We start from the raw sequence: 27,720 nt of genomic DNA, 5'->3' as shown, positions 1-27,720 counted from the left end.
TAAAATATATAATAATAATAAAAATAAACGCAACACGCACAGAAACAACGCTCCAAAAAGTCACTTTAGCAACAAGACATGCTAACCTCTGTCTCTAACACAAACAGTGTTTGAATTAAAGAAAGAAAAAAGGATTAGTTCCACCAGGTGTGACGTTTCAACTTCAAAATGGAGGAAGAGGGAGACATTTCATTAAACTTGCAAATTCAGAGTAACCCATCCCTCTCTTTCTCTCATTTTTTTTTCCATAGCAGGACAGCAAACATGGCGCTCGTCAAAGCGAGGGGGAGGAGGGGAGAGTCGTCCCCAGGAGACTCTGGAGCCAAACCGGCCCTTTAATGTGATTCACTGATCTGTTCCCCTGCTAAGAAAGTGAAGCTTGGTCCCACAGAGACGCGGAGTGGAGTACGGTATTTTCTTTGGAGCAAACAGCAGCGCGGCGCATCAGTTAATAGAGCACGGCTCCCAGAGGAGAGCACAATATAGGACACTCTTCCTCTTCCTCCACTTGAGCTATTAATACACCCAAACAAAAGAAGAGGCTTAATGATGCAGCAACGGGGAACTCATGCGAGCTAACTTAGACGAGAGCTTTGTAGTGTTTAGTTTCAAGGATTCCAGTTGTTTTTGTTTTGTTTTTTAAAGGCAACGGATCCCCACTCTGCTGCTTCTGCTTCTTCTTCTTTTATGGTTGATGCTATCGGATGAAAAACGAAAAAAGAAGGGGGAAAAAAAGCACAGTACGTGTACATTGTGCTACGCCCTTTTATGTTTGAACCCATTTGATTCGTTTTCTTTATTTAAAAAAAGGACAAAAGCCACACAGAGGCGAAAAGAGGTGCATAGTTTTTAGGCATGAGGGTGTGAGTCAACTGTAAAAAAAAAAAAAAAATATATATATATATATATATATATATATATATATATACATATATATATATATATATATATATATATATATATATATATAGTAATGTTGAACATTTCGAACATAAAAAATGAAGCACTTCTTTGCATAATTGTATGAAAGGAAACAGTTTCCATGCAGCTTAAAGCGGCGGCTACCTTAAAAGTTAATGCTTTGGTTCGGAGTCAGAGTGCATTAAAATGGAAGATGGTGAATGAGTGTTTGACTGGACACAGTAGTCAAGCTCAGGATTTCGATTTCACATCCCACCTCCTGTGCCCCCATACACACACATATTATATATATATATATATATATATATATATATATATATATATATATATATATATATATATATATATATATATATATATATATATATAATAAACAAAATACAGTATTTCAGTAAGTAGTAGAAAGAGAGGCATAACAACTAACACGACACGGCGTTAAAAACTGTCGAACTACACCGACTAGAACACTGGGACATTAGAATATTTAGGCCAGAGGGAGAAAAGTTGAGATGCACAGAGTGACTGAAATCAGACCATTTTTAGCTTTGCCAGCTCTCACCGATGGGAAACTCAAACATCCCACCTTTTTTCAAGGCAGTGAACACACCACTCCAGCTCTTAAAAACCATACTTTCAGGAAGTCTGACCTTTTAGAGCTTTTGACCTCTTTCTGTTATGGAAATGTTGGATTTGAAAATGTTTGGCAGCCTTCTAGAAATCTCAAGAGGCTCTCCGTTCTCAGAAGGTCCCCCTTGAAAATGAGATCTGGATCTCAATGGGGTTTACCTGGTTAAGAAGCCGTGCTAATCTCTAATATGAGATGCTAAAAAGCATTAGCATTTCAAATCAGAAATCAATTAGTCTTGTTTTGAAATAACGGAAAACCTTAAAGCTACAAAAACGTCTTATAAAGAGAAACTGTAGTCGGCTGAAATTGGTGTCGGCAGGTCAAAGCTCAATCGGTGCGCCTTCGTTAAAAAAGAGCGGGGTTTGGTACATTTATAACGAATCAAAGGAGTAAAACTTGAAAGTCCCACATTGAATCGGGGCTCTTCAATGTACAGGTAAACAAACTCACACTGAATCAAGTAGGAATCTGCCTCAAAGGCCATAAATATAAAAAAGGATAAAAGTGGTTTATGTTTCAGTTCACATTATATCATGCACTAGAAACCTAGGACTAACCAAATGTCTGCACGGTTCCTTATTTCACACACGGTAGGAGGAGCAAGGGCAGCATCAGAGATGAAGAACAATCCAAGTCAGACATGCAGAGCCTTTAAAAAGTATTCACGCCCTCGGATGTTTTTACCTACTTATCGTTTAGCAAATCAATCATGAGCAAAAAAAAATTAGACTTGTCTTTCACACAAAAAAACAACTCCTTTGAACTCAAAGTGAAAACTTGTTTCTATAATTAAATAAATAAAAGTATTTAACATAAAACAAGTGATTTCATAAATATTCACTTGGTTCAAAGTGACTTGACTTCAGTTAACAGAGGTCCAGCCAGTACGATTATGATTAGAGGAATAGAAATCACATGAGTGAAGTGAGTTTGTGAAGCAATTGCAATACAAAGACACCCGGCTACCATTACAGCATGAAGACTAAAAATTACAAGCAAATCTGACAAAAAAAAAAATAAAAATTGTTAAGACGCATCAGGAGAAAAAAACCGTCTTGTGGCGGGACTAGAAAAGCCCGCGAAAGAGTTCAAACAGTTTTGTGAGGACGATTGGCGGAAAACTGCAAAGACCAACTTGAAAGGGTGTGAATATTTATGCAGTCACTGATTTTATGTTACATATTTTTATCAATTTGTAGAAATCAGTTTTCACTTTTGAGATTAAGGGGGGGGGGGTTTGTCAAAAAACTGAAAAAAAAATTGTTGCTCATGAATGATTTAACAAAGCAGTAAAAAATGTTTAAAAAAAACTAAAAACATCCAAGATGGGTGAATACTTTTTATTGTCCCTGTTAAACAAAAAAAGTTTGAAGATTTCCAAGAAAGCAACACGACTTTGTTTGCTGCCCTGCAGGCTCCTGAAATATCCCCACCTCTGCACTCGTAGCTGGAAACCGGACATTACTTGATTCGGCTGCAATTTTGGCACACACACACACACACACACACACACACACACACACACACAACGAAAACCACCTTCCTGTTACAAAGTAATTGCATTTCGTTATTTCTGAACGGGAGACCACTTGAAATCGGCCATTTTCAATCGTCAATCAGAGAAAGCTCTACTTCATCTCACATCGAGCGGATCTGAATTCTCCCAAAGATCTAATTGACTGTAGTGGGAAGGACGCAATTAAAATTTTTCACTTTTTCTTTTCTTTTTTTTTTTTTTTTTGGACGCAGCGCGACCCAAGGAAAACCCACCGCTGCGCTAAACGCCGCGCTAACCGCTGCCGACCCGGAGGATTGGACCGTAATAGAGAAGCGGCCATTTTAAGTTTTAAAGTAGCTCCACATCCAAACTCGGCTCTGCTCTCAGGGTCACGAGAAACGCTTCGTTTTGGGCAGAAACTACAAAACACAGTGGGCTGAAATGCTCACATGTTTTCTTCTTTAATCTTTTATGCATACATTTTTTTTAATTTAACAATCATCAACACCGTCGGCTGTTTTGTTGTTTTTTTTTTCTTTGCGTCCATGACACTAAAGTCTACATGACTGTTAATAACCATCCAGCCGCAGTCATGTCTACAAAACCCACCGTGTTTTCTGCGGATAAGGAACCGTACTTACACAAAAATATCTGTTTATTCTTCTTTTTTTTCTTTTTTTTTTTTCTGAACACTCGCATGTATCCATTATTTCTATTCAGGCTCATTTGGAACCATTAATAAGTTAACAATATAGCTTATGATAAATAGATTACAGTCTAAAATTCACATATAAATAAAAGCTCAGCCTCTCGATTTCACCCGAGGTTTGGTTTGGCGTCTTCTCCTCCCTTACAAAGCGTCCGCAGTTTAAATACTACAGGTTTCCCTTTAAAAAAAAAAAAAAGACGCCTAGACACGGACAGATACAAAGAACGAGGAGAGGACCGACGTTGTTTTGGGGTTATTTTTGTTTGTTTCGTTTTTTTTATAACGACAGTAAAGACGTCTCTCCCTTCCATCTTCCTGGACCGGGACGGTGGGGCAGCCCTTAAGACAACAAAGACAACTTCTGCCTGGTCCAGACCCTGATTGATAACAGAGGAAGTGTGAAAGTCAGAGAAAAAGAAAAGAGAAGAGAGGCTATTGCTAATGGTGATTGATTGATTGGTTGATTGATTGGTTGATTGATTGATTGATTGATTGATTGATTGATTGATTGATTGATTGATTGATTGATTGATTGATATTACGGTGCAAGCTGCTGCTCCTGCTGCATGCTCGGTTCTGGTGACATGCAGACGTCCATGCAACGGAGCTGGAGGCGGCAACCGAGTCGACTCCACGGTCCGTCGAAGCAAAAACTGCGTCCGGATGCGTCGCCTGCCGCCTCACTGTCCTTCCGAGAAGCGAAAGGCCGAAAGTGCGTTCTGGTCTCCGCAGTCCGTCTCTTCGGCGCCCGGCATTTTGACGGGGGGGCTGTTGGAAGGCGGCGGGTTGGGCTCGCCCTCCGTTAGCGTCTTCTCTTGAGACTGTGAGGAGGAGGAGGAGGAGTGGGTGCTCTCGCTGGAACTGCTGCGCGTCTCCGTGCTGGTGCTCGTCTTCTTCATTTTCCTCCTCTTGGCCAGCGGCGCCTTGTCCACCGTCTGTAGGCGGAAACCTTCCCGTTTGCATTTGTTGAAAGCCTGAGATGAAACAGGAGGGAAGACGACGATGTCGGTCAAATGTTTATTTCGTTTTATTGGTCCAACGTTTCTGTTGCGTTTGTTAAATACAGAGCTGTGTTTTTAATTAGGCCTGTCGCCACAACAAATACTGCAGGGTGACAAATTGTCCCAGTAATTTTTGCGGTAATATTGTTTTCAGACCGTTTTCAAGTAACTTGCCATAATATTGCAAGTTCGCCCTCTCTCAAGGACCAATAAACCTCCATTTTGTAAAGAATACTAGACAATATTTCAAATATCCAAAATAAAACACAACAACCAAAAACAATAAATAAAACAGAAACAAAAACCACACACAACCAAAACCGTTAAAAAGTGGATTATAACGTCTCTGTGAACAAAATAGCCCTTCAACTGCTTATAGCAACAGGCTTGTTTTTAGCAACAGCAACTCCCTTGTAATCTGCCAAGTGTGGCAGAAAAACAAACCATCCCTCTCTATTGAATGTGGTGGTGGCAGAATCATGCTGTGGGAATGCTTTTCCTCAGAACAAACAGGGAAGAAAAGAAAAATCCCTCAACGATGAAGAGAAATGGTTTAGCTAAGAGGATAATCTTGTGTTAAAATGGTTCAGTCAAGATCCAGATTTAAATCCAACTGAGACGCATCCAGACGTCTAAAACCAGCGGACGCACAACCCAAACGACATGCAGCTGCGACGACATCAAACGATGACTCTTCAGCGTCTCCGCGACTTCTTTAAACGAGGTTCGCTGGATTTGGCGGCGGGCTCCCAGAAGGAGAGCGCTACTAGAATAGAAAGAACATTCTCACCTACTTTCTAACAACAGCGTTCTTTCGCGGCGCTCTTACGTTAAAGGTCGCTTTGACGCAGGTGTGGACGGAGGCAGTCGAGGAGCCGAGAATGTCGGGGGTCATGAGTGGGTTGGAGGACAGCTGGCTGTCGTCCTGGAGCCAGGCGTTGTAACGGAGGCCGCACATCTTAATCCTCTTGTCTGGGTCCACCGTCAGCAGCTCTGCAGGGGGTGGGGGGGGAAAGAGACTCAGATAATTCACTTAACACATGAGCGAGGAAGGTGAGTCATGTGTGAGTCCCACAAAGGAAGTGATTCTCTTCCCCCGAGCAGGTGCTTAAGCCAACGCAGAGAGCTCGCAATGTTCCTGTTGGCTAATAGCCAGCAGGGGGCGATAGCAGGGATGATGATTGTGTGTAAAATTGCTCTGAAATTTCTCCAGTGCTTGATTATCGTGTTAAAAATGTTCTTAATGAGGATTTTGCTCTCAAACAGGTTGGAATTTGAAAGAACAAAAGTATGGAAAACAATAATTATTTTTTGAAAAATATGACAGGAAATGGACTGGGGCAGAGCGACATTTCACATATCCAGGTCACCATCTATTGGGAATGGTCTGCATTTCTGATTCAGTTCAAACAGGGAAGAGTTTTAAACCACCACAGTAGAACTGCAGCTAATGACCATTTTAGTGATCGATTAATCGATCATTTATCCTGATAATTAATTGATTAATCAGATTTTTGAAAACGGTCACATTTTGCAAATTACACAATTTTCAAAATACGTTAAAAGACGCAAATAAAAAATAATTCAACTCGGAAAATAAACATAGAAATCTAATATTGCCTAAAATGCAATATTAGAATTCCTTTTAATGAATGCTTGATCATTTGTAGCAAAGAACGCATCGACAGCTAAACAGTAAAAGAGCTCAGCGCTTTCTGCCTTCGTTTATACATTCTAGAGTTGATCTGTTGATTGTTTTTAGGTTACTGGTGAATAATTAGATAGTAAAAGGTGCTAAACAGAACTTATTTACAAAATTTGAACTGGGTGAAGCTAATAATGCCACTTGAGGAGTTCTGCATACAATAGATTTACAGACAAATGTTTTTTATTTCATCTTAGACACTTTTTTTTTGTTAAGGTTTTGACCTAATTACTGCTTTGAGTACGTCATTCTTTCAGCAAATACCCTGTTTTAGAGTCCGTTAACGATTAATCGACTATTAAATCAGTTGACAATCATTTCGTTTCAGCCCTACACCGTATGGAAAATTTCTGAATAATGATTCAGTTATTTAAAAATGGTGATCTAAATTATGCAACTGGGTCACCTACAGTTTGATAAAGAGCCATTATGATATCTATCAGATGCAACCCACAGACAGTAACAGGCAGTTCCAGGAAGAAGAAGTGGCTCTAAGCAACAGGTTTTCTAGCCTTGTAGTCAATAAGGATGTAACCAAGGGTCAGGTGCTCAAGTTAAAACAAAGAAAAGAAGGGAAAAGTAACATTAATTAAGTTAAGTGGGTAATTGTAGACACACACAAAAAAAAATCAACATTGTTACATAACAATTATGACAGAGAAAGAAAATGGTTCATTACCGAGACGCTTGTGGCGAGTTGATACACGTTACTCATAAAACCAGTTTAATATACCGTATAATTCAGTACATGATGAATGCTCCACTGAAGTTCAGTTGAGGACAAACTTCCTGTTTTGACAGCAATTTTATATCTTAGTTCAAATCTGTGCGTCTTATCTGCAATGCTGCCGACATGTTTACATCCCAGCTTAGAAAAGGTTTTCGTGCCCTTTAAACCAGTTTGCTTCACATGAGAACATTTGAGCGTTTCGCAGGGTGTAATGTCATCGACCAACACAAAGTGGTGCATAATAATGAAGCGAAAGGAAGTGATGCGTAGTTTTAATGTAAATTATGCAATTGTACAGTGCATATGGAACGCATTCGCAGTACTTTTTCCACATTTTCTTGCGTTGCAACCCTATTCCAGATAGTATTAAATTATTCTCTTTTCCGCAAAATTCTTCATTCTTACATAAATGTGATATCTTGGTTTTCTGTTTGAAATAAATTAGCGAAAACTCTCAAAGCTATTTTCCACATCGTCATGATGGAGTGTTTGTGTGTAGAATCTTGAGGAAAGAAATTAGCTTTATACAATTTGGGATGGCGCTGTGCCATAACAGAATGAGGAAAAAGTGAAGCGCTGCGAATGCTTTCCAGATGTGTGGTATTTACTCTGATACCCCGACATAAAATCAAGGGTAATCATCTTTGTTCAAAATTCACCAATCAGACAGAGCCCACATAAATGCAGGTTCTATGAAGGTCTCAGGTTTGTTAGAACATTCGTAAACAAACAGGGAACAGAGCAGACAGGTCAGGAATTACAATGTAGGGACGCTTAAAGCGGGTTTCAAAAGTAATATTCCAAGTTTTGAACACCTCACAGAGCACCGTTCCATCAATCATCTGGATAACGGAAAAAGTGTGAAGCTTCCAAAGACATGGTTGTTGTGGAGATGGAAAAACTCCACAACAACCATGTTTATGTAGGAATGGATTACGAAGCTACTTCTCTCTGCTGCGAATTTATTGAGTTCAGTATGAACTGAGAGTCTTGGAAAAGCCAGGTTTTTCAACCTCTTAAGAGTCACAAGTGTTTTTCACTCTGTGCGCAGTCCGGCAGGGTCGCACTGACTCCGCACGCACTTTCACAAGTTTTATGTTGTTGTGTAGTTTCGGGAACTGACGGTCTGACGGGACAACCCCAGTCCCTGGTCCGACTGTCATTCGCTGCGTTCCTTTGCTGAGGTTTAGAGGAAGTTGGAAATGTTGGCCAAATAGTCCTCCACCAATTAGGATCGGGTTACACCAAAACATGCTAGAAATTACTCAATTATAAGAATAAAACATCAGAAAACTAATAGAATAATACACAGTCGAATATGAATACATGTGGTTGAAAACCACCATTTGTATTGAAGAGTGTCTTAGACCAAATTACCTCCAAATCAACTACTTTAATACACCGATATGTGTAGGTTTAACACAAAATAAGATGCTTTATTTTTGTATCTAATTATGTATTTTTAATATTGTAGCAGAACACATAGTGAGAGGTTACAGCCTCACCTTGTATGAGGTCCTTAGCCTGCTGGGACACATTTCTCCAGGCCTCGCCTCCAAAAGAGAAATCCCCCTGCTTGATTTTGTGCATGATCTCCTCAGCGCTGGTGTGGATCAGGCTCTTCTCCTGACACTGAAAAGGCACCTGTCCAGACAGCATGGTGTACTGAAACCAGAGGAAAACCAGCATCCATCAGGGGCACAGACCTAATCACCGGCACTATATGCTCTAATGCTTAACACATCCTCCGAGTGTGGCGCGCAAACCGTTAAATGTTTGTTTTTACTTTACGGCGCGGCGCCCTGGGATGGAGCCGGGAAAGGAACGAGGCGCCGGCGCTTATATGGCACGCTTTAAAAGCGTTCTCGACCGATCACGACCGTCCGCATTTTTTCATTGTTATGCTGGAGGTTGTTGACCGTGGCTGCGGCGGCACTAAAAAGTAGAGTGTCCTGTGCTCGGTTGAGCAAACAGGATGCTCTCACCTTCGCCCGCTTACGTCTGCCCTCAGATTTCTCATTAAAAAGGACAGCAGCGGGGGAAGAGCACTTTTGGCTACCGTCTCAGCTCGCTTGGCTTGCAGGGCATTGTGCACACAGCATGTCAGAACCCGTTTTTATCAAAGCTTCATAAAGCAGACTGCGATGTATCCCCCCCTCCCACACCCCCGCAGGGAGAACAGCAAAGCGGCGCATAAATATAAAAGCCATTGCTCTGAATGGATGACTGGCCAGAACAGAAGCAGAAATTTCTCTCTGCTATCTGTGCCTCTCTCTTTGTCCACACACAAAGTCTCCTTTTCTATTTCCTCCTTCATCCAGAAATGTTTAAAAAAAAGGACCAGATAAGGATGGCATTTTTTTTGGAGGAGCTGGTTTGGTCATTTTCTGTTCAGATTAAATCGAGTCCGGTTACCACAGGACACCAGGAGCTTAGGTGGAAATTATGCAGGATACCCAGCATTCATCTTTTTGAAATCTAAAAACTGTACAAGACAAATAAATCGGCTGAGTACAAAGCTTAAGATTAGGATAGATTAACCTCAAATAAAAACTTTAAAGAGGATCTGCGGATTTAAATAGTGAGTATTATGAATTTATATAATGGAGTCATTACAAAGGATGTTCCCTAAAAGCTAGTGAAAAATGTTGTATGGTTCTCTAACACAAACCAGAATTTTGTGGCTGATTTCAGATTTATTTTATTCTTTTTAAACTGTGATCTCCATCTTTGGCCAATCGTGATTTCCCTTTAGTTAATGTTTAAAAATAATAAAATGTTTGTGCCTACCTGCAACCATTCATTTTTTTAATATTAGGAGCAACGCGCCTTTACTGCTACATTATGCAGAAGTCATCTTCCGCATCTCATATGTGATTAGTACAAGTAGCGCGGCTATTCAGAGTATCTGCAGGTTTCACCAACTCTAATTTTGGACATTTCAAGACCTTTTTAAGACCATTACGAATGGAATTTAAGACTCATATCTCCAAAGAAATGTACGAACTTTGTCCAGCCAACTTGCGATAAATTTGCACTTACCCATGATAGACGCAAAAAAAAAGCTAGCTAGCTAGCAAGGGTATGTTAGTAATGAGTCACAGAACACAATGATGTCTTCCTGTGACTCAACTTTTTGCCCGATAGAAAAGAAAGTTAGTTCTGCCAAGACGAAATTTAAAACCTGTGACTAATGTATTTAAGACAGACTTACTTTTTTTTTTTATAATTAAGACATTTTAAAGCCTTAATTTTAAATACCAGAATGTAAGACTTCTGAAGGACCCGTGAACACCCTGCTATTACTAAACTTTTAGGCTATTTGAAAGTACAAAAAGATAACACGGAGTAACTGGGAACCTAACCAAACTAAACAAAAATGTGTTTAATTCACAGTGGTTTGACTTTATAACTCTGTTCTATTTTTATTTGAGCCAGAAACATTATGCATTTTACCTCTTGATGTTTTACACAATTTAGTAAAATATGTGATTTTATGACTACTAAAACAAAAAAAGACAGGGATAACAACAGCATGTTGCATATTGAATTACACTTCATTATTCCGATTACCAGTATTATGTGTCGCACACTCACCAGAATGACCCCCAGACTCCACAGGTCGCAGGACTCATCATAGCCGTTATATTTGAGGATCTCTGGGGCAGCATACTGCAGGGTGAAGCAGGGAGTCTTCAGCAGCTGATTGTCTGGTGGTTTCAGACGCGCAAAGCCAAAGTCTATGATTTTTATCTCAGAGTTCTCACTCTCGTCTGTGAAGAGCAGGTTCTACGAAGCAATTCGAGACACGGACAGCAATCATTTTCTGTTTTTTTCTTCTCTCTCTCTCTCTCCTTCTGCTCGGTTCAGTCAAGAGCCTGCTAAATTGTACATCGAGACTGGCCGGGGTCCTTCTGACCCGTGTTAGGGTCAAACAATTTTACTCTTGTTTTGAAGAAGATTGCAGAGTCAGAGTGACAACAAGCCACATCATATGCAGTTCAGAAAAACACAGTAATTCTCCCTTCAAAGTATATGATCCAGCCAGGCTGCATTTACCGCAAAAGACACACATGGAAAAAAAATAAAAATGTAGCTCTTTTGAGTTATGTGTGGTACCTCTGGCTTCAGGTCCCTGTGCACCACTCCTACGTCATGCATGTGACTGACAGCAGACACCAGTTTGCGCATGATGCGGCTGGCCTCTGTTTCACTGAAGTGCTGCTTCCTCCGGATTCTCTCCAGCAGCTCTCCTCCACCGAGCAGTTCCAGAACCAGGAATGTGTGGAGCTAGACCAAAAAAAAAAAAAAAAAAACCCATCACATTAGTTTCAGAGATTTTTCACTTTAATCGGCCTCGGAAAGTCAAAAACACGCTCAAAGAATGCACCATTGGGAAGCGCTACCGGAACAAGCTAGCTCATGACACAACAGTGTGGACGCTGTGACTGAGCAAAGATAGTTGTTCTCAATGTCACCGAGTTGTTTAAAAAGGAGGTCAGGAGAACCACAAAAGACAAAAGAAGCTATTTAAAAGGAAACTGCATCAGGTATGACAAACCAAGTCTTGTCAGAGCTTCATTAAGGCTGCCAGACGGCGAGAGAGAGCGAGAATTTCAACTTCAAAGCTGTACATTAAACATTAAAACAAAGTTGCTCTGTTTTATTATGAGCCTTCAACCGTTCATTCTTGAAGCGTGTTGAATGTGGAAATATTTTACGATTGCATATTTTATCGTCATAAGGAGATATAATGTCGTTGCTAAATTACTTTCCTACACATTTGACAATGCAGAAACGAGTTGAGCTGGGCTGCTTTAGATTGACATCATTCACCTCAGCATGCAAAATGCTTGAAAGTGAACCTGACAGCATGACCTAGTTCCTGATTATTTCGTCCAATTATCAACTGACCCCTTGGAGGCACTCGTAAACCATTGAGATATTATTCCCAGATGATCCTTACATAATGAAAAAAATATATATAATAAAAGAAGCGGTCCACATTCTCCAAAGAGGGAGAGGACTACTGTGTTTCCTGAATAGAGTGCTCACATTCCCTTATATTATAAATCTTAAAAACACAGTAGAATCTGGCTGAAGTTGCTATTGTCAGGTCAAAGCTTGACAACAACAAAAAAAAAAAAAACAGCGGCTTAGAAAATGGCTTTCTAATTGGTGCATTTCAGAATAAACACACCTACAGTCAGGCTAGCAAACATTCCCATATGTGGGCTGATGCTGGTCTGTTTATATGTTTGCCACACTCTATTAAAACAATCCCCAAGCCAAATAAAGCTGATAAAAAATACATTTAACAGCACAAATTTAATTAACCGTTACAACTTCACCTGGATGCCAAACAGATGAGCGAAACATGGATCAGCCGCAGCCCGTCCCCGATCTCATGATCAAATCATAATAGTATTGAGTAAAAGTGAAAGGGCTCTAATAAAGATGGAGGAGAATAAAGCGTTTGGGCAGCAGGGTACAGTTTCTCATTAGCGCTGGATCTGAGGAACAAAAGCAGGACTCAGCGGAGACGGAGCGAGGCAGCGCCGCTTTGATCTGGGTCACAGGCCTGCGAGGTACAGTAATAACCCCGCTGAGCTCATCAGGACTAAAGTGGTGCTCCTGGGCATGAAGGACTTTGGCTAATGAACCTGTGTGCAGTCAGACGCTTGGAAACACCTTCCCAAATAACCGAGGTAAGCCACGTCAAAGCGTATGCGCACTCACTTTGGGTTAAGTGTGCAACTCTATTAGCAGCGCAAGTGAAACTAGGTTGTTTCCACTCAGCTGAACAAAAAAAGCTTGTTTATACAGCTGTGGTTCAGAAATAAATCAGCTTTGAAATATCATGCACACAGAGATATTCGTGGACAACACGAGAGCGATGCAGAAAGAGACCGAAAAAGGCTCCCGGCAGGCTCCCATTAATCTGTCCTGTTCCAGTTCTAGGACTTAATAAGGCTGCGGGTCCCACTGGCTCCGCAGACCGAACGTTGACGGATCCAACCTTACCTGATCGTGGTAAATTTCATGCAACTTCACAATGTTCGGGTGGCCGTCGCAGAGCTTCAAGGCCGCTATTTCCCTCTGAGTCTGCGCCTCCATCCTAGAGCGGACATGAACAAGCACAAAGAGGAAAACGTCTCAGGTGATCTCTGTGTCTTGCAAGTGGTTTGTATTTTGGATTTTGGTGTAATTTTACTGAATCAGTTCATAAAAAATGTATAACTGAACAAGTTGGGTCACTACTCCTGTGACCTGGCAAGTGAATATAGCCAATGGAAGGATGGAAGGTATGATTGTGCTACTGAATGTAAAACAAATTATTCTCCATCAACCTGTAACTTTTAGCACTTCCAGAAAACCATTTAATCATTTAGACAACTGGGAATGGTTTCATCATGAGAAACATTTAACTATAAGGCTATGGTGGAAGAAAACCTGCTGGGGGATGCAAAAGAATCTCAAGATTACAGCAGGACAGTGACACAAATTATGCAAAACTCATTAAAACCCCTAAAAAATTCCAGTGAGATACAGAGGTTTGCACCTGTAAAGTGGTAAAAACGACAAATTCAAGGCGCTGAAAATGTCAAGAAATGTGCCAAAGCAGCTTCGACGAGTAAAGCACGATTTCTATCCCGGATTGTCCAGATGAGGTTTGTTTTTCGGCTGTGTGCCTCCCTAATAAAGCGGCGCCAATATCTGGAGCGATATTTGTCAGTGAATGAGAGTGAGGAGCCGTAGAGTCTGCGGCGGCGAGCGTCCAAGATGCGAGCAGGGTTTGTGGGAGTATTGGAACCAAAAAGCAACAACTGTGTGAAAAGAGATGGATTGCTTGAGATCATACCTGGCGCTCTGCTTTCTTCCATTAGTTTCACACAGGATGTCTTATGTAATACTGCCATAAGACCTTCTTTAAAAGGAGGCTGACCAATACCCAGTTTTCTTTGTTTTTGTTTGTTTGTCTTTTTGCTAGAGAAGCCAGTGGTGGGCTGGATGCATCCGATGTAACTATAAATACACCAAAGTGTGAAGCACCAAGGTGGAAAAACACATTTCTAAAAAGAAGCTTGTACCGTTTGCTGACTATCTTGACTGCGTATTGTTGTCCGGTGTTTTTGTGCGTGCAGCGGCGGCAGATGGAGAAGCTGCCCTCTCCCAGAGCGCTGTCCTGCAGGTCCATCTCATAATTCATGTAGAAAGGGGAGTCCTGCACAGAAGAGAAACGGTGGACCGGTGGTTCAATGCGTTACAAACACAGACCGAGATACAGATTATGGGGGAGGAGGTAAACAGAAACCAGATTAAACAGCGTCAAACAAAGTCAAGAACCAGGTTCAACATCAAAAACTAAATGCTTCTTCACTCCTTCAGATGTATGAACTCCAAGTATGTTTAAAAGAAAATACTTAAACAGAAACTATTGTTTTGAGGGACAAAAAGAAGCTCTCCAATTATAAATGAAGGGCAAAATAGAGCGGCTTGCAAAAGTATTTACACCTCTGAACTGCTTCAGAGGTGTAAATTGATGTCAAGTTGCATCAATAGTTTCTACGTATATTATTGGGAATTTATATATTATTTATATTATGGACCAATGAATGATATGACTTATGCCAAAAATTAATTCCCCCTTGGGATAAATAAAGTTTGTTTTTTATTGAAATGAATTGAAAAGGTTTAATAAGTAAGAATATGTTTGTTCTGAATAAAGTTACTCAAGACATGAACATTCTTTTCTCTCGCACTCCGTTTACACACAAAGGCTAACAACTTGAAAAGCAGATTTCTATGAGAAACCATGGAACAAAGCTTAGTTCGGCTTAAAACTTTGACTTGTATAGTTAGAACTAGGTACTAAAAAGAAACAGGCTTCCACGCGAGCTAAAACGTTTACAAGTGTGAAAGTAAACCTTTAAAAAGTACAAAAAATAAAAAATAAAAAAAAATAAATAAAAAAAATGGTCTACTTGTCAACTTTCTTTCTTTTTGTTTTTAAATCCCCTGGGATAAAAGACTGAAACAAAGTACAGACTTAAAACCGTTGTGTTTCTGCTTTCCCAAAAGGCAACATATTGCCGGCGTTCACGGGAGAAAAAGAAACATTGTGTATTAAACGGGCTCAGGCCTGAACGCGGATCGCAAAGTGACGCAAGCGAAGTTCGACAAAAAGAAAAAAGAAAAAGTGAACTTGTTACAAAGAAACAGAGAAAATCTAACGGCCGCCGTTAGTTTTAAGTGTGTTTTTGCTATGGGTCGGGGGGCGGGGGAGAGACCCAAGTCTGCTCGTCTCACCTTCATCATGGCGCTGCGGGCCACGGCGGCGGAGCCCGGCCTCTCGGACCCGCCGCACAGCTGGATGGGGTCGTCCATCACCACATTCCTCTTGAACAGGATGGAGGGGGCCATGAAAGAGTATCCCTGCGAGCAGAAACAGAAGAGCGCGCTTGTGTTTACATTTCACCGAGTCATTTAGAGAGGAATAAACCGCAAGGAGCAAGAGCAGAGGAGGCGTCCTTCACTGGGGAAGCGTCGTAAAAGTCCTCCTGACTTTAACCCGTCCAAACTGCGCTTCTTGGCTCGTTTCTGAGTGACAGCTCGCCGTCCAGCTGTAGCTATTGTCAAAACTGTCATTGTGCTGCGTGACTGCTTAATTCCAGCTGTGGGGAGCCCAGAGCTTTGAGCTGGCGTTCATCTCCCTCCGTTTCCACCCCCCCACCGACACACACACACACACACACAGCTGTGTGGTACGCAATGACAGCAATGGATGGATGGACAGAAGGATGGATGCCGAATGAATGAGATGCCCTAAATTGCCGGGCTTGAATATTTGATTGCTCTGCCGTGAAATTACATCTTGGCGCTCTTAATGCAATTTTAATTTTGTTTTGTGAGGCACCACGGGGGAGCAAGTGCGCGGCTTAAGCTGGGATTGCTGTCGTTATCTCAGAGATTGCTAGGCTTGCAAATTATAAAGACCGCAAAATTTCGGGAGTGTGCGAACGGCAGCTGAGAGGGGGAAAAAGCCAAGATGAAGTTGGCAATCAAAGACTGAAGGCGTAACCGAGATAGACGTGGTGATGCTCTCGAAGCGTAACCTTTTATTTCATGAGAGAAGCCCGTTAATGGATCTATTGATCTGCCGAGCTCAAGGATCCAGAAGGCAATCAGAGTTGAAATTTCATGCAATACATCAGACAGCTATCAGCTGGCATGGAGTTGTGGGCCATATTATGGTTCAAAGCTACATCAAAAATAGTCATTCACATCTGTTACTTCAATGAGAGCTGCATATGGCAGCAATTACTCCAATAAAAGACCCTTTAGTCAATTTGAATACCAATGCACACAGACAGACTCATGTTGACTTACAGCAACCTTTTGAGGACATTCAGAACTTGAATCGATTATTTCAATTGCCGTGAAGTACGTCAAATATAGCAGCGGACAAAAAAGCAAGTAAAGGATAATGCTTTTGTCGTTTTTTGTTGTTGCTCTTTTTTTTTTTTACCGTCCGAGTTAACGCTTTACAACGCCTGCAGCCTCAAAGCCCAGGCAAACAGGGCATGCAGAATTGAATGTTACACTGTGCAACAACTCAAAGGAGTATCTATTTAAGGAAACAGCAGGGAAAAGAAAAGAAAAAAAAAGAAAGAGTGCTGAAAACACGGAGTCTGGTTGTTTACATCCCCTCCTGCTCACCCACCTGGAAAATGCGGTCACAGTTCTGAGGCAGCGCTGCGGGGGAGTAAGTGGGGTCCATTTCTGTGAACTCCTCAGCAAAATTACTGACATCCAGCTCGTCCCGAATCACCGGCTTGAACGGCGCAGGTACCTTCTTCCCTGCCAAGTCCTCCCAGTTGATTTTCTACAAAAAAAAAAAAGAAATGAAAAAATTAAATGAAACACCATTCCTAGCCTTTAGCAAACCTCATCACAATACATTAACTGGCTAAAGTATTTATGCTCTTTCACATTTTGTGAAGGTACAATCACAACCTGTGATGTATTGAATAGGGATTTATTTAAGAACAAATAAAAACTAGCGAAACTAAATATGTATATACATTTTTTCTTTAATCGCAAAAGTTTGGCACCAATCCACTGTTTTCCCTTCCGTTGCCGATACCGATATCTGAGGTTCTGTGTCAGCCAGTTCCGATCCGATACAGAAAACCAGCACTGAATTGACTTAAAGTGTTGTTGTTCGTTTGGGGTTTTTTTAAACACGGTTATAAATGTAAACTTAAATACACCAATAGCTTCACAAGCTTGGTCAATCGTGTAAAAATAACATAACTTTGTTCAGTCAGAACAACAGCCGATGTACAATAAATAATAAAGACACATGCTCAAACATGTAAAAAATAAACTGCAGCAAATGGTTCAGAAAGTGCAATTAGGAATTGTAAATATGAAATAATAAAGCATGAGCACAAAGCATAGAACTAGACTGAATAGATCCACCAATGTGGATCAGGCACATTGACGGCGATACCCAATCTAGAATTTCTTTCAGTATCCGGTCCGATACAGATATTGATATCAGATCGGTGTGTGATGCTTTTCAACCAGTTTTCACTGTAGTTACAGCAGAAACTCTGGGATTATGTTTCTACCAGACTGAATGAAGGGGTCTGGGCTTTTACTAGGCCATTTGAAAAAAAAAAAAAGGTTTCCACTGTAGTTGCCTTCTCTGACCCTCCCATCAACTCTGACCAGTTTCTTTCTGCATTCCCTTCGCAACCATCACAATTTTTGGTATATTAAATAAAATGTACTAAGGTTTATAGCTATGTGTCACAAAATGTAAAAAAAAATAAATAAAACTTTTGCAATGAAATGTAAAGTGACGTAAAACACTCCATCATCTCCACCTGATAAAACGGATGTTTCTTCACGTTCTCTGCTCCGTTGGGACCGGATCCTAATCTTTTCTTTGGATCTTTCACAAGGAGTCGTTGGATCAGGTCTTTGGCCAGCGGTCCCATGTCTTTGGGGAAAGGAGGATCCTTTTTGCAAATCCTCCTGCAACATCCGACACCAACATCGTCAGCAGTGCAGAATGTCGACAACAAAACCTGACGCTCCGCATAGGCAAATCCGTACTTGGCGATGTCCGAGTGGGAATTCTCATCTCCGTCGACGGTGAAGGGCGAGCCGCCCGTCAGGAGCTCGTACATGAGCACGCCGAGGCTCCACCAGTCCACCGCCTGGAACGCATCAGAGCCCAAACCCAAGGCTTTTTAGTTAAAAAGGGAAATTCATTGCACTAAAAAGCAGTCACTTTTTTGGGGGGTTTTAAAGCCACAAATTTACCTTGTCATGTCCGGAATCTCCTCCTTCGACTATTTCTGGAGCCATGTATTCAACTGTGCCACAAACGGAGAAAGCCCTCTCAACCTGAAACAAACAAAACAATCAATCCACCAAAGAACACATTTCAAAAGCAAGCAGTCTTTGACATCTTCGTTGAAGCATCAACAATGCTAGTCAGTATAGAAGTTAAAAAAAAAAAAAAGAAAAAAATTCAACTTGACACTTCACACAGATGTTTTTGATGTGTCGTCTGTGGAGAGGCTCAGCCGCGCGGGCGTCTTCAGTTCTTCTTTTAGAACTGAAGAGGCTTTTTTTGACGGATTTGAACGACAAGTGCCTAGCAACATCACCGTCGAGGGTGTCGTCAGGCGTTTTCATCAAACGTTACTAAATTCATGATGGCGCACAGAGGCGAATTAACTTTAGCGCCGTCTTTACTCAGAGGTGTCCAGCTGAAACGAGTGAAAAAAACTCGCACGTAAAAAAAAAATATATATATTTTTTTTTTTTTTAATTAAAAATACATAACTAATGGATTATTTCAAATGAATGTGTTCCAAGTAAAAACCGGAACTGCTCACTACAAATTGCAATTTTATCCTTTTCAGAGCGTCAGTGTAGACGGATAAAAATGTCCTGAGGCTTCGCAGCACCCTGTACAATTACTGGCACTCCTTTTAAAGACGTGTGGAATGTATTGAAATAAGTTTATTTTTTATGGCATTAGCATAATTTCAGAAGCTGGGAAAAAAATAACCTTTAATTGGAGTAATTTATTCATTAACACTCACTGTAAGCCTCCCATGGTGATTTTTTTAATATATATTTTTATTTTATTTTATTTATTTATTTTTTCATATTTGGTGATGATTTCGGCTATTTAACAGTTTGGGGCATAAACATCAGAAATTATTTTGTTTGTCAACTTTGATCCATCAATGTTTTGAAAAGTCCCACGTATTTAACCACATATTTTGGTATTTCTGTCCTTTAAATGCATGTAACTGAAGCAACGTTTTCATTACTTCTTTTTAAAACATGACAATAAAGGAGAGTAGAAGGATACATATTTAAAAGCGTACCACCGGGATTTGAAACAATAAGATCAGCAACAACACCGATTTAATTCCATTGGGGGTTCTCTTATGGTTTGCCCGATACTCGCGTTTAACATCTTCGTCGCCAAACTTCCCCAACAGACTTGCAATGAAAGGTAAAATTTTGTCTCCATTTGAGTATAGAACCATTTATGCTATAATGTTTGCATTTAGTTTTCATGAAAATAGTCATATTTTGATGTTTTAGGCATCAACACCGTTTTCTTCTTTTTTGATAAATGTTTCAAACATAACACTGGAGGTAAACAAACACAGTTTTAACCCTTTAAATTTAAATCCAAGTATTTTTAAAAGGGAATAAATAGATAAATAGTAATTGCTGACCAATCTAAGACTATTTATTTTACTCAAATTAATTACGTTTCAAGAATAGAGAATAGCAGAAAAACACATTTAATCAAATCAGTTAAGCTGGCACTTAAATGGTTAAATGTATGTCGATCTTCGCAACTCATGAAATGGCCACAAGGAAAGAGCTACTTGCATAAACTTGCCTAAATCCACAGAAAGAGCAACAATCAAGAAGCCTAAAAGAAGTGAAGTTGCGACAAACAACGCTGGGAGAGGAGTCAGGAAGAAACGCTGTTAAAAACTCCCATAAACACAAAAAGTGTGCAGAGACGGTCTTCAGTCACTAGACTTCACCTCTAGAAAGTTTTATCGGAACCACCGGGGACTCTGAACGGAACACGTCCAGATTGGATGGCTGGCTAGCGCCGCTGGAAGCTGCAGACGGCCAGACGCTGCCAGAGTGTTCATTAAAAAAATGATGGAGGGATATTTTCTGCAGCGTATCAGAGAGCGTTGCTCCTCAGACGTCTGTGGCTGTTTGAGAGGAATGCCAGGAAGCGAGCTTTTGCTGTCCTGTGTGTGTGTGTGTGTGTGTGTGTGTGTGCGTGTAGCGTGGAGTTTGCTTAAAGCTGTAGGAATAATGCCAAGAAACAAGTTTTTCTGGATAAAGACTTTCCAAGCGAATCTCGCAAAAAAACAAAATTGAAGAGATACGTTTCTGGAAAAGGGCCTCTTATGTACTGGTAGGTAAAGTGAAGGATGTGTGATGCTGTGGGCTCGTTTCCCCTGCGAAGGATGTGAGATCACGTGAAATAACAGGACTTTGAATAAAATCTGTCCGTTTTCAGCAGAAAACTGAAAATGGGTTGTTATCGGTTTAGGAATATAATCTGAGATTCTTTTCATACCCGATCCAATTTCTGATTTTAATCTTTAAACTTTTTTCCCCCCACTTTTTTTCTGTTAGAAATAACATTTTCAAAAAGTGTCTCTTATTTTATTCATCCCTACAACAGAGCATTAGGGTGAGGCTACAATACTTTTTGTTTAATTACGAGAATATAGTCGTAATATTAGCAGAACAAATATGGAACTTCACCAGGAGAACGTGTTAAAATTACGAGAAAAAAAAAAAGCTGTTTTATTAAGATAAAAGCTTGGGTAATTATTATTTTTTGTGTGATGGAGCGCTCATAAAATCACTACTTCATCCTCCCAATATTACAACTTTATTCTGGTCATATTAAGGCTTCATTCTCTTATTATTTGGATTTTATCATGATAAGACTTTATTCTTGTAACATTTTGACTTTATTTTGACCATTATATTTTGTTGAAGATTTGACCTAAATTCAAAATCCAAATAAAATAAAATAAAAAAAAACTCAAGTTCAAGAAGATGGTGAGCTTTGGGTATGAAGAGTGAAGTATTGTTTGCTAAAACCCAACAGGAACAAATGCCTAGTTTCACTTTCTGCTGTGAATAGGAAATTAGGCTGTTTAAAGGACAAACACAGTGTGGAAATGAATTTTACCTGATCAAATTCTTTACTCAGGCCGAAATCTGTCAGAACTATGTGACCGTTTGAGTCCAGTAGAATATTCTCCAGTTTTAGGTCTCGATAGACGATTCCAAGCTGCGGCGAGGCGACGAAGCAGAAGTTACACAGACACCACGATTATTCTCTTCAGATTCAAAACACAACACACCTTATGCAGATGTTCTAGTGCCAAGACGATTTCCCCGCTGTACAGCGCTACTTCTTGTTCCTTAAACCGCACCCTCTGCACCAAGTGCGTGAAAAGTTCGCCACCGTTTACATAATCTGCGATGAAAGATTTTTTTAAAAAAGTTTTTGTTTGTTTTTTTTAAAGAGAAATTAAAGAGAACTTTACAAGGCAGTTTGCTCTTTACGCGTCCTCACCGAGAATGAGGTGCAGCTTGGTGTCGGTCTGGAAGGCGTAGTGAAGCGTTATGAGGTACGGAGACTGGCGGATGTGCTCCAGCACCTGCCGCTCAGTCCGCGTGTGTTCGGCCGTCTTCGCTTTCTGGACGATGGTGGCCTTCTTCAACACCTTCATGGCGTAGAGCTTCCCAGCATCGTGGCCGCTCACCTTCCTCACCAGGAACACTTTCCCGTACGCTGACGGGATGAAACAAACACAGAGGGCGAAGGGTTAAAAGAGAAATGATTCGCACGACGTGCCTGTTCTTAAGAAAACAGGCGTAAGTTTGTTATTTTCTGCGGGACTGCTGAGTCTTACGTTAAAACTTGTTTAGAAAAGCAAAATCAGCATCAATAAGAAAATGGAAAGACGGGCCAGAGACGTACTTTGACTCTGTATCAGGGGAATGTTCTAAAAATCAATCGAAAGGGGTTGTGCTGTTACGCACAACCCACATATGGAGGCCTTAGTCCTCGACGCACCTGTGGCAGGTTCGATTCCCGGCCTTGGCGACCTTTGCTGCATGTCTTCCCCCTTCTCTCATTACCCACTTTCCTGTCAATTAACTATCAAAATAAAGGCCACTAGAGCCAAAAAAAATAATCAAAATCAAAAAATGCTACGCAGCGTTCATTTCATCAATGTAAATGCAAAAAAATTTAAAAACATACTACTCCAATAAGAAGAGCGTCTCCCCTGGTGCACCTGTTCTCTGAGTGAGAAGGGTCAGTGCTACTCACCTCCTGTGCCCAGCACCTTTAGTAGCTCAAAGTTTTCGATGCCCACCCTCTCAATGTGGCCTGTCAGGTTGGCTGGGGGCAAAGATCAACAAGAGAAAATTATTTTTTAAAAAAGCTTCTTTTACTATGTGATTCTTAAATCAAGATAAAAAAAATTGAAATATATCTGAAAATAATAGCGGTTTAAAAAAGATTTATGGCAAAAAAAGAAAAAAAAATGTAGGATTATTTGATAGAATTTAATATAAAAGGACTTTAGACATTTTTTAATATAAACTAATGCATTCTGGTCAGAAAGAATTAAATATGGAATGTTCAAAAACAATTAGCAAGAAAGGGAGGGAGGGAGGGAGGGAGGAAGGAAGGAAGGAAGGAAGGAAGGAAGGAAGGAAGGAAGGAAGGAAGGAAGGAAGGAAGGAAGGAAGGAAGGAAGGAGGGAGGGAGGGAGGGAGGGAGGGAGGGAGGGAGGGAGGGAGGAAGGAAGGAAGGAAGGAAGGAAGGAAGGAAGGAAGGAAGGAAGGAAGGAAGGAAGGAAGGAAGGAAGGAAGGAAGGAAGGAAGGAAGGAAGGAAGGAAGGAAGGAAGGAAGGAAGGAAGGAAGGAAGGAAGGAAGGAAGGAAGGGCACAATCTTTTGGTCTAGCCCCTAAAACCCAAATAAAAGATGTTGAAGTTTGTGTTTATAACACGACAAAATAACAAAAATGTTGCAATTCTTTGACAACGTCACTGAAAAAACAAAGCCAGTTCCCTTTCTCGTCTCGTTGGAGACGAGCAAGCAGGGCTTTAAAACTGAAGACATGAAACCATTTCAGTGAAAGCAAAGATGACTCCACTATAAAAGAAATTAAAGAAAACAGAGAACAAAACATCTCTGTTCGAGTGGCTGTGAAACTCTGCACCAGATATCCTAGAGGAGAGGACGTTCCTACATGCAAACGCAGGCAAACAAGCTGGATTAGCCAGCAAAAGGTCATTAACTCCCATCAAAGAGCTTCAGCGCGTTCAGCAAAGCCGCACATCTTCCTCGGTCACTGTCACCCAGCACAGCTGACTGAGCATGGCACACTTTTAGATACGCATGTCCATTGTAGTGAACGCATTCCTTCCGTCTCCCCCGCCTGAAAACAGCCGTTGATACGGCTGTTTTCATCTTTTTTTCTTTTCTTTTCTTTTTTTTTACGCCAACTGTTCCCCTTTCTTTTCTCGACGCGGGAATAAAATGCAAACCAAACGAGCTACAACTCGTTCGGAAACAATAGCGCTGTCCTTCCAATTGGAGGTCAGGGATCCTGGTTGCATAACCTCCTTGTCGAGCACGCACCCTGCCAAGGCCAAGTTTGATTTTAGTGGTTATTAATAGACAGACAGAAACGTCCAACCAGACGATGCCTTGCTGCGCGTCAAGGGGAATCTCATCAAATTATTGGAGGGGAAGGTTCTCACGAAGATTTAAAAATATATATATATCTGAATGCGCGTTGTTTTTTTGGTTTTTTTTGACTCGTTATCTGACAGGTCTACTTTTTTTTCTCCTCATAAGAAATAAGATATTCTGTCTACCAGAATATCTGTCTAACACTCGTCAAAACCACATTTAAATTTGTCCTCATAGCAGAGTAGATGTACAATCCAATAACACACACATAAAAAAAAAAGAAAAAAAAAAAAGAAAAAAAGAAAACGGAATCACTGACAGCTATAAGCTGCATACTCGAGGCAGGGTAGTAAACCGGAGTGGAAGCACAGTCATGTTGCAGCTTGAACAGAAACACTGTCATTAGTAAACAGCTGCAACTCAAGTGTGAAACTTCAGGCAGCAGTCTTCTGCACTAAATGGCAGAGCTCTACACACCCATTACTGATGCATGTCAACACTAAACGTAATTCGTCTGTGACTACTATTATTGCAAGAGGAAGGAACTTTAAGCTGCAAACACTGTGGACTGTTATAGCTCCCATCTCACACTGACTTTCTTGTGATGGCGTCATTTTTCTTGGCGATAGGCTGGTTCCTGGTATCAGGCTATATCAAGGCTTAAACAAAACAGTTACTTTCAAAACTGCAACAGTTGTCTTTTTAGGTCCTTTCATAATGTCTATGTATCAAAATCAGCATAACCACTCATCCGCACTTGTTGCTTTTCACTGCCAGTCGACAGAATGAAAGAAGGCTTCTACTTTCTTTTTGTTTTTAAGACAAATTTGGCTGTTTTCTGGTCCTTTAAAACATAGACAGTAATGCTGTCTATGTAATACTGCATTAAAACTACAAACATCATGTCTGGTGTGCAGTCAGCTGGCTTTACGGAAACAGTCTTCATCCCAGGTGTTATCATCTTACAGTGAATTTAATACACACCTTAAACAGGTTTAAAAAAAAGCAATACATAAAATGAAAAGTGAAGTGAATCTAACATCATTTAGACTCAAGATGACCGTGTGTTTGAGTCAATAATTATAATAATAGCAGGAACAATCCTTATGTTTAATTATTGACCTTTATAGAACCAACAGCTGTAGTTATGTGCAGTTACTAAGACACAAAGCTAGTGGTAAAAATGTATCTCAGGAAATTTAACCTGAAGGTGAATGCATTCATTTTTTCCTTTATTGTCAGTAACATTAGTAACAATAGCTTATGGTTGCAGTTATAAGAGTTATAGAACGTCTTGACATTGCAAATCATTTGCAATGAAGTCGCGTTTTCTAAAATGAGACATGAATTTGACAAGTTGGCGTCATGTTTGAGGCGATAAACTTAGCATAATCTTGGTGGATGCTCTGATTTAACCTTACAGCATGCTGTCAATTACCAAGCAGTTTAAGCTAATGTTATTACCATGGTTGAGAACGGGGAAGTTAGGCTAGCAGTTAGCTGCAGTTTCTAACACGCATAGATAATCGTAGTGTGCAGGGGTCTGAGTAGCGGTATTAGTTAAAACAGCAGCCTGACATCGTTAGTCTTCTTCTGCTATCCCTGAGTAACGTCGACGTTCATGTTAGCGCTGACTTCAAACGCCCAACTGACAGTGACAGTTGACTCCTCCAGGCTAACCTGGAAACATTTCTCCTTTAGCGTTAGTGTACGTAAAATATATGTGTACATATGCACATTAAAACGCACTGCGTTAAGTTACAGAAGGCTGACAAGCTTACTTACCATTTTTCAGCTCATGTTTCACAGTAAACAGGTCACCTTCTCTGGAAGATCCCTCCATTGGGGATGGCATTGTAATTTCGTGTTATGTTCAGAGCAGATTAGGCTCACCTTTCAAACTAGTTTGCGGTATTATCATGCAAAAACAGAAATGGGTCACCCACGGTGAGCTTGACTGATAAATAAGCAAAAGAAATTGTCACTAAGCCTAGCCGCGGGGAAGCTCTGGAGGAAGCACTTGCGTCTTCTAGCAGCAAATAACCACGACCACTACCTTCGCAACCAGACAGTCCCTCTTCGCTGATTGGAGTTGCTATGGTAAGACTTAGGCTCGGATTGGATGGCCATCTAGTAGTGACATATAGTCCCGCCTTCCTCAAATGACAGATGCTGCATTCAAATACCCCCGTACATTCTAATGTGAAAGGTCAGAACTCCAGTTAGAGTTAAATGTATTCTTTAAAATTAGTTAAACGAGGTTAATAATATCAGAACAAATGTTTGAAAAAAAAACAGTTAGATTTCACAGATTTCTGCGGTCTGTAAATCTGTAAAATATTGTTTGACGCAAAATTTAGCAATACTGCTAAACTGCATAGAAAGTGTTGCATGGTAGGCTTGAAAAAGAACAAAAAAGACGAAAATGTAAGTCAGAAAATATATGTAGCTCCACATGGTGTTTATATATTGACCTAAAGATCTCTAAAATGTTTCATCACACCGGAACCAGTGAATATTGAGCAATAAAGGCAGCATATCATGAAATGGATCAGTTCCTGTTGAAGTAGAAGCAGTTCCTCTGTATCTCCAAATAATCAGACCATGAAATCAAACTCAGTCAAAAGCGACTTATCACGTTCAGAAAAGTAGATTTTTTTTTAAAGAATTGTTGCGAAACTAGACAGCTGTGTTCATTGACAAACACAACAACAAGCACATTAAATGCATCTAACAATGCCAAATCTGAACATTAATATTTAGCAAATATGCTGATATAGCATGATGTAGAGCTGAATCTGTTTATGTAATCTACAAATCCCTGCAAACTACTGATGAATTGCAACTCTGTAGCAAATAAATAGTGGTTGTTGTTGGTTTTTTTTTTATCTAATTAAAAAAAATTGTAATAACAAAAATACAGCATTTTTTTAATAATCCTAAAACTTATTGATATTTCAAGCTTTACATTTGGATAAAATCATTTTTGAAAGAGAACCCAATCTGGATTCTGCCTCCATCATGTGGCAGAATGTTGAAAATACAATTATTTGGATGGCATTTTTTAACTTTGATATTTGCAAGTCATTACTATAATACAGTATTTTTTTTTCTATATATATATATATATATATATATATATATATATATATATATATATATATATATCTACTGCTCAAAAAACAAAGGGAACACTCAAATAACACATCCTAGATCTGAATGAATGAAATATTCTCATTGAATACTTTGTTCTGTACAAAGTTGAATGTGCTAACAACAAAATCACATAAAAATCATCAATGGAAATCAAATTTATTAACCAATGGAGGCCTGGATTTGGAGCCACACACACAATTAAAGTGAAATGTTCCCTTTTTTTTTATCAGTATGTGTGTGTGTGTATATATATATATATATATATATATATATATATATATATATATATATATATATATATATATATATATATATGTGTGTGTGTGTGTGTGTGTGTGTGTGTGTGTGTGTGTGTGTGTGTGTGTGTGTGTGTGTGTGTGTGTGTGTGTCTGTGTGTGTGTGTGTGTGTGATATATATATATAATTCATTTATGTTGTAAATAATTGACCTGGGTTGTAAATAATTGACCTGGGCTATTCATAAGACAATAGCAAACTTGAAATAACTACAAAAATGAAAAATAAATAGATAAAATAAATTCAGGTTTTCAAAACAAGGCAATG

The 27,720-nt window shown here is 40.0% G+C and overlaps 1 protein-coding gene across 1 annotated transcript; it reads right to left on the bottom strand.

Annotated features, from left to right (window-relative positions):
* Positions 1 to 4,260: 4,260 nt before the first annotated feature.
* rps6ka5 (ribosomal protein S6 kinase A5) lies at positions 4,261 to 26,170 on the bottom strand. The gene is made up of 17 exons (XM_015003410.2): positions 25,786 to 26,170; positions 22,626 to 22,697; positions 21,864 to 22,082; positions 21,649 to 21,764; positions 21,474 to 21,575; positions 18,530 to 18,613; positions 18,320 to 18,423; positions 18,088 to 18,238; positions 16,917 to 17,078; positions 15,503 to 15,628; positions 14,284 to 14,417; positions 13,217 to 13,310; positions 11,312 to 11,482; positions 10,790 to 10,981; positions 8,698 to 8,857; positions 5,587 to 5,750; positions 4,261 to 4,730 (listed from the first exon to the last, which is right to left on the bottom strand). The coding sequence occupies exons 1-17, from the start codon at positions 25,853 to 25,855 to the stop codon at positions 4,437 to 4,439; spliced, it is 2,415 nt and encodes an 804-aa protein (XP_014858896.1). The 5' UTR covers positions 25,856 to 26,170; the 3' UTR covers positions 4,261 to 4,436.
* Between the last annotated feature and the right edge of the window lie 1,550 nt (positions 26,171 to 27,720).

This window comes from Poecilia mexicana, unplaced genomic scaffold, assembly GCF_051168715.1.
Source record: "Poecilia mexicana isolate PSO_F unplaced genomic scaffold, ASM5116871v1 scaffold_22, whole genome shotgun sequence".
Taxonomy (NCBI): domain Eukaryota; kingdom Metazoa; phylum Chordata; class Actinopteri; order Cyprinodontiformes; family Poeciliidae; genus Poecilia; species Poecilia mexicana.
The sequence above is the reverse complement of the archived record's forward strand: the minus strand, read 5'-3'. Positions and strand labels throughout refer to the sequence as shown.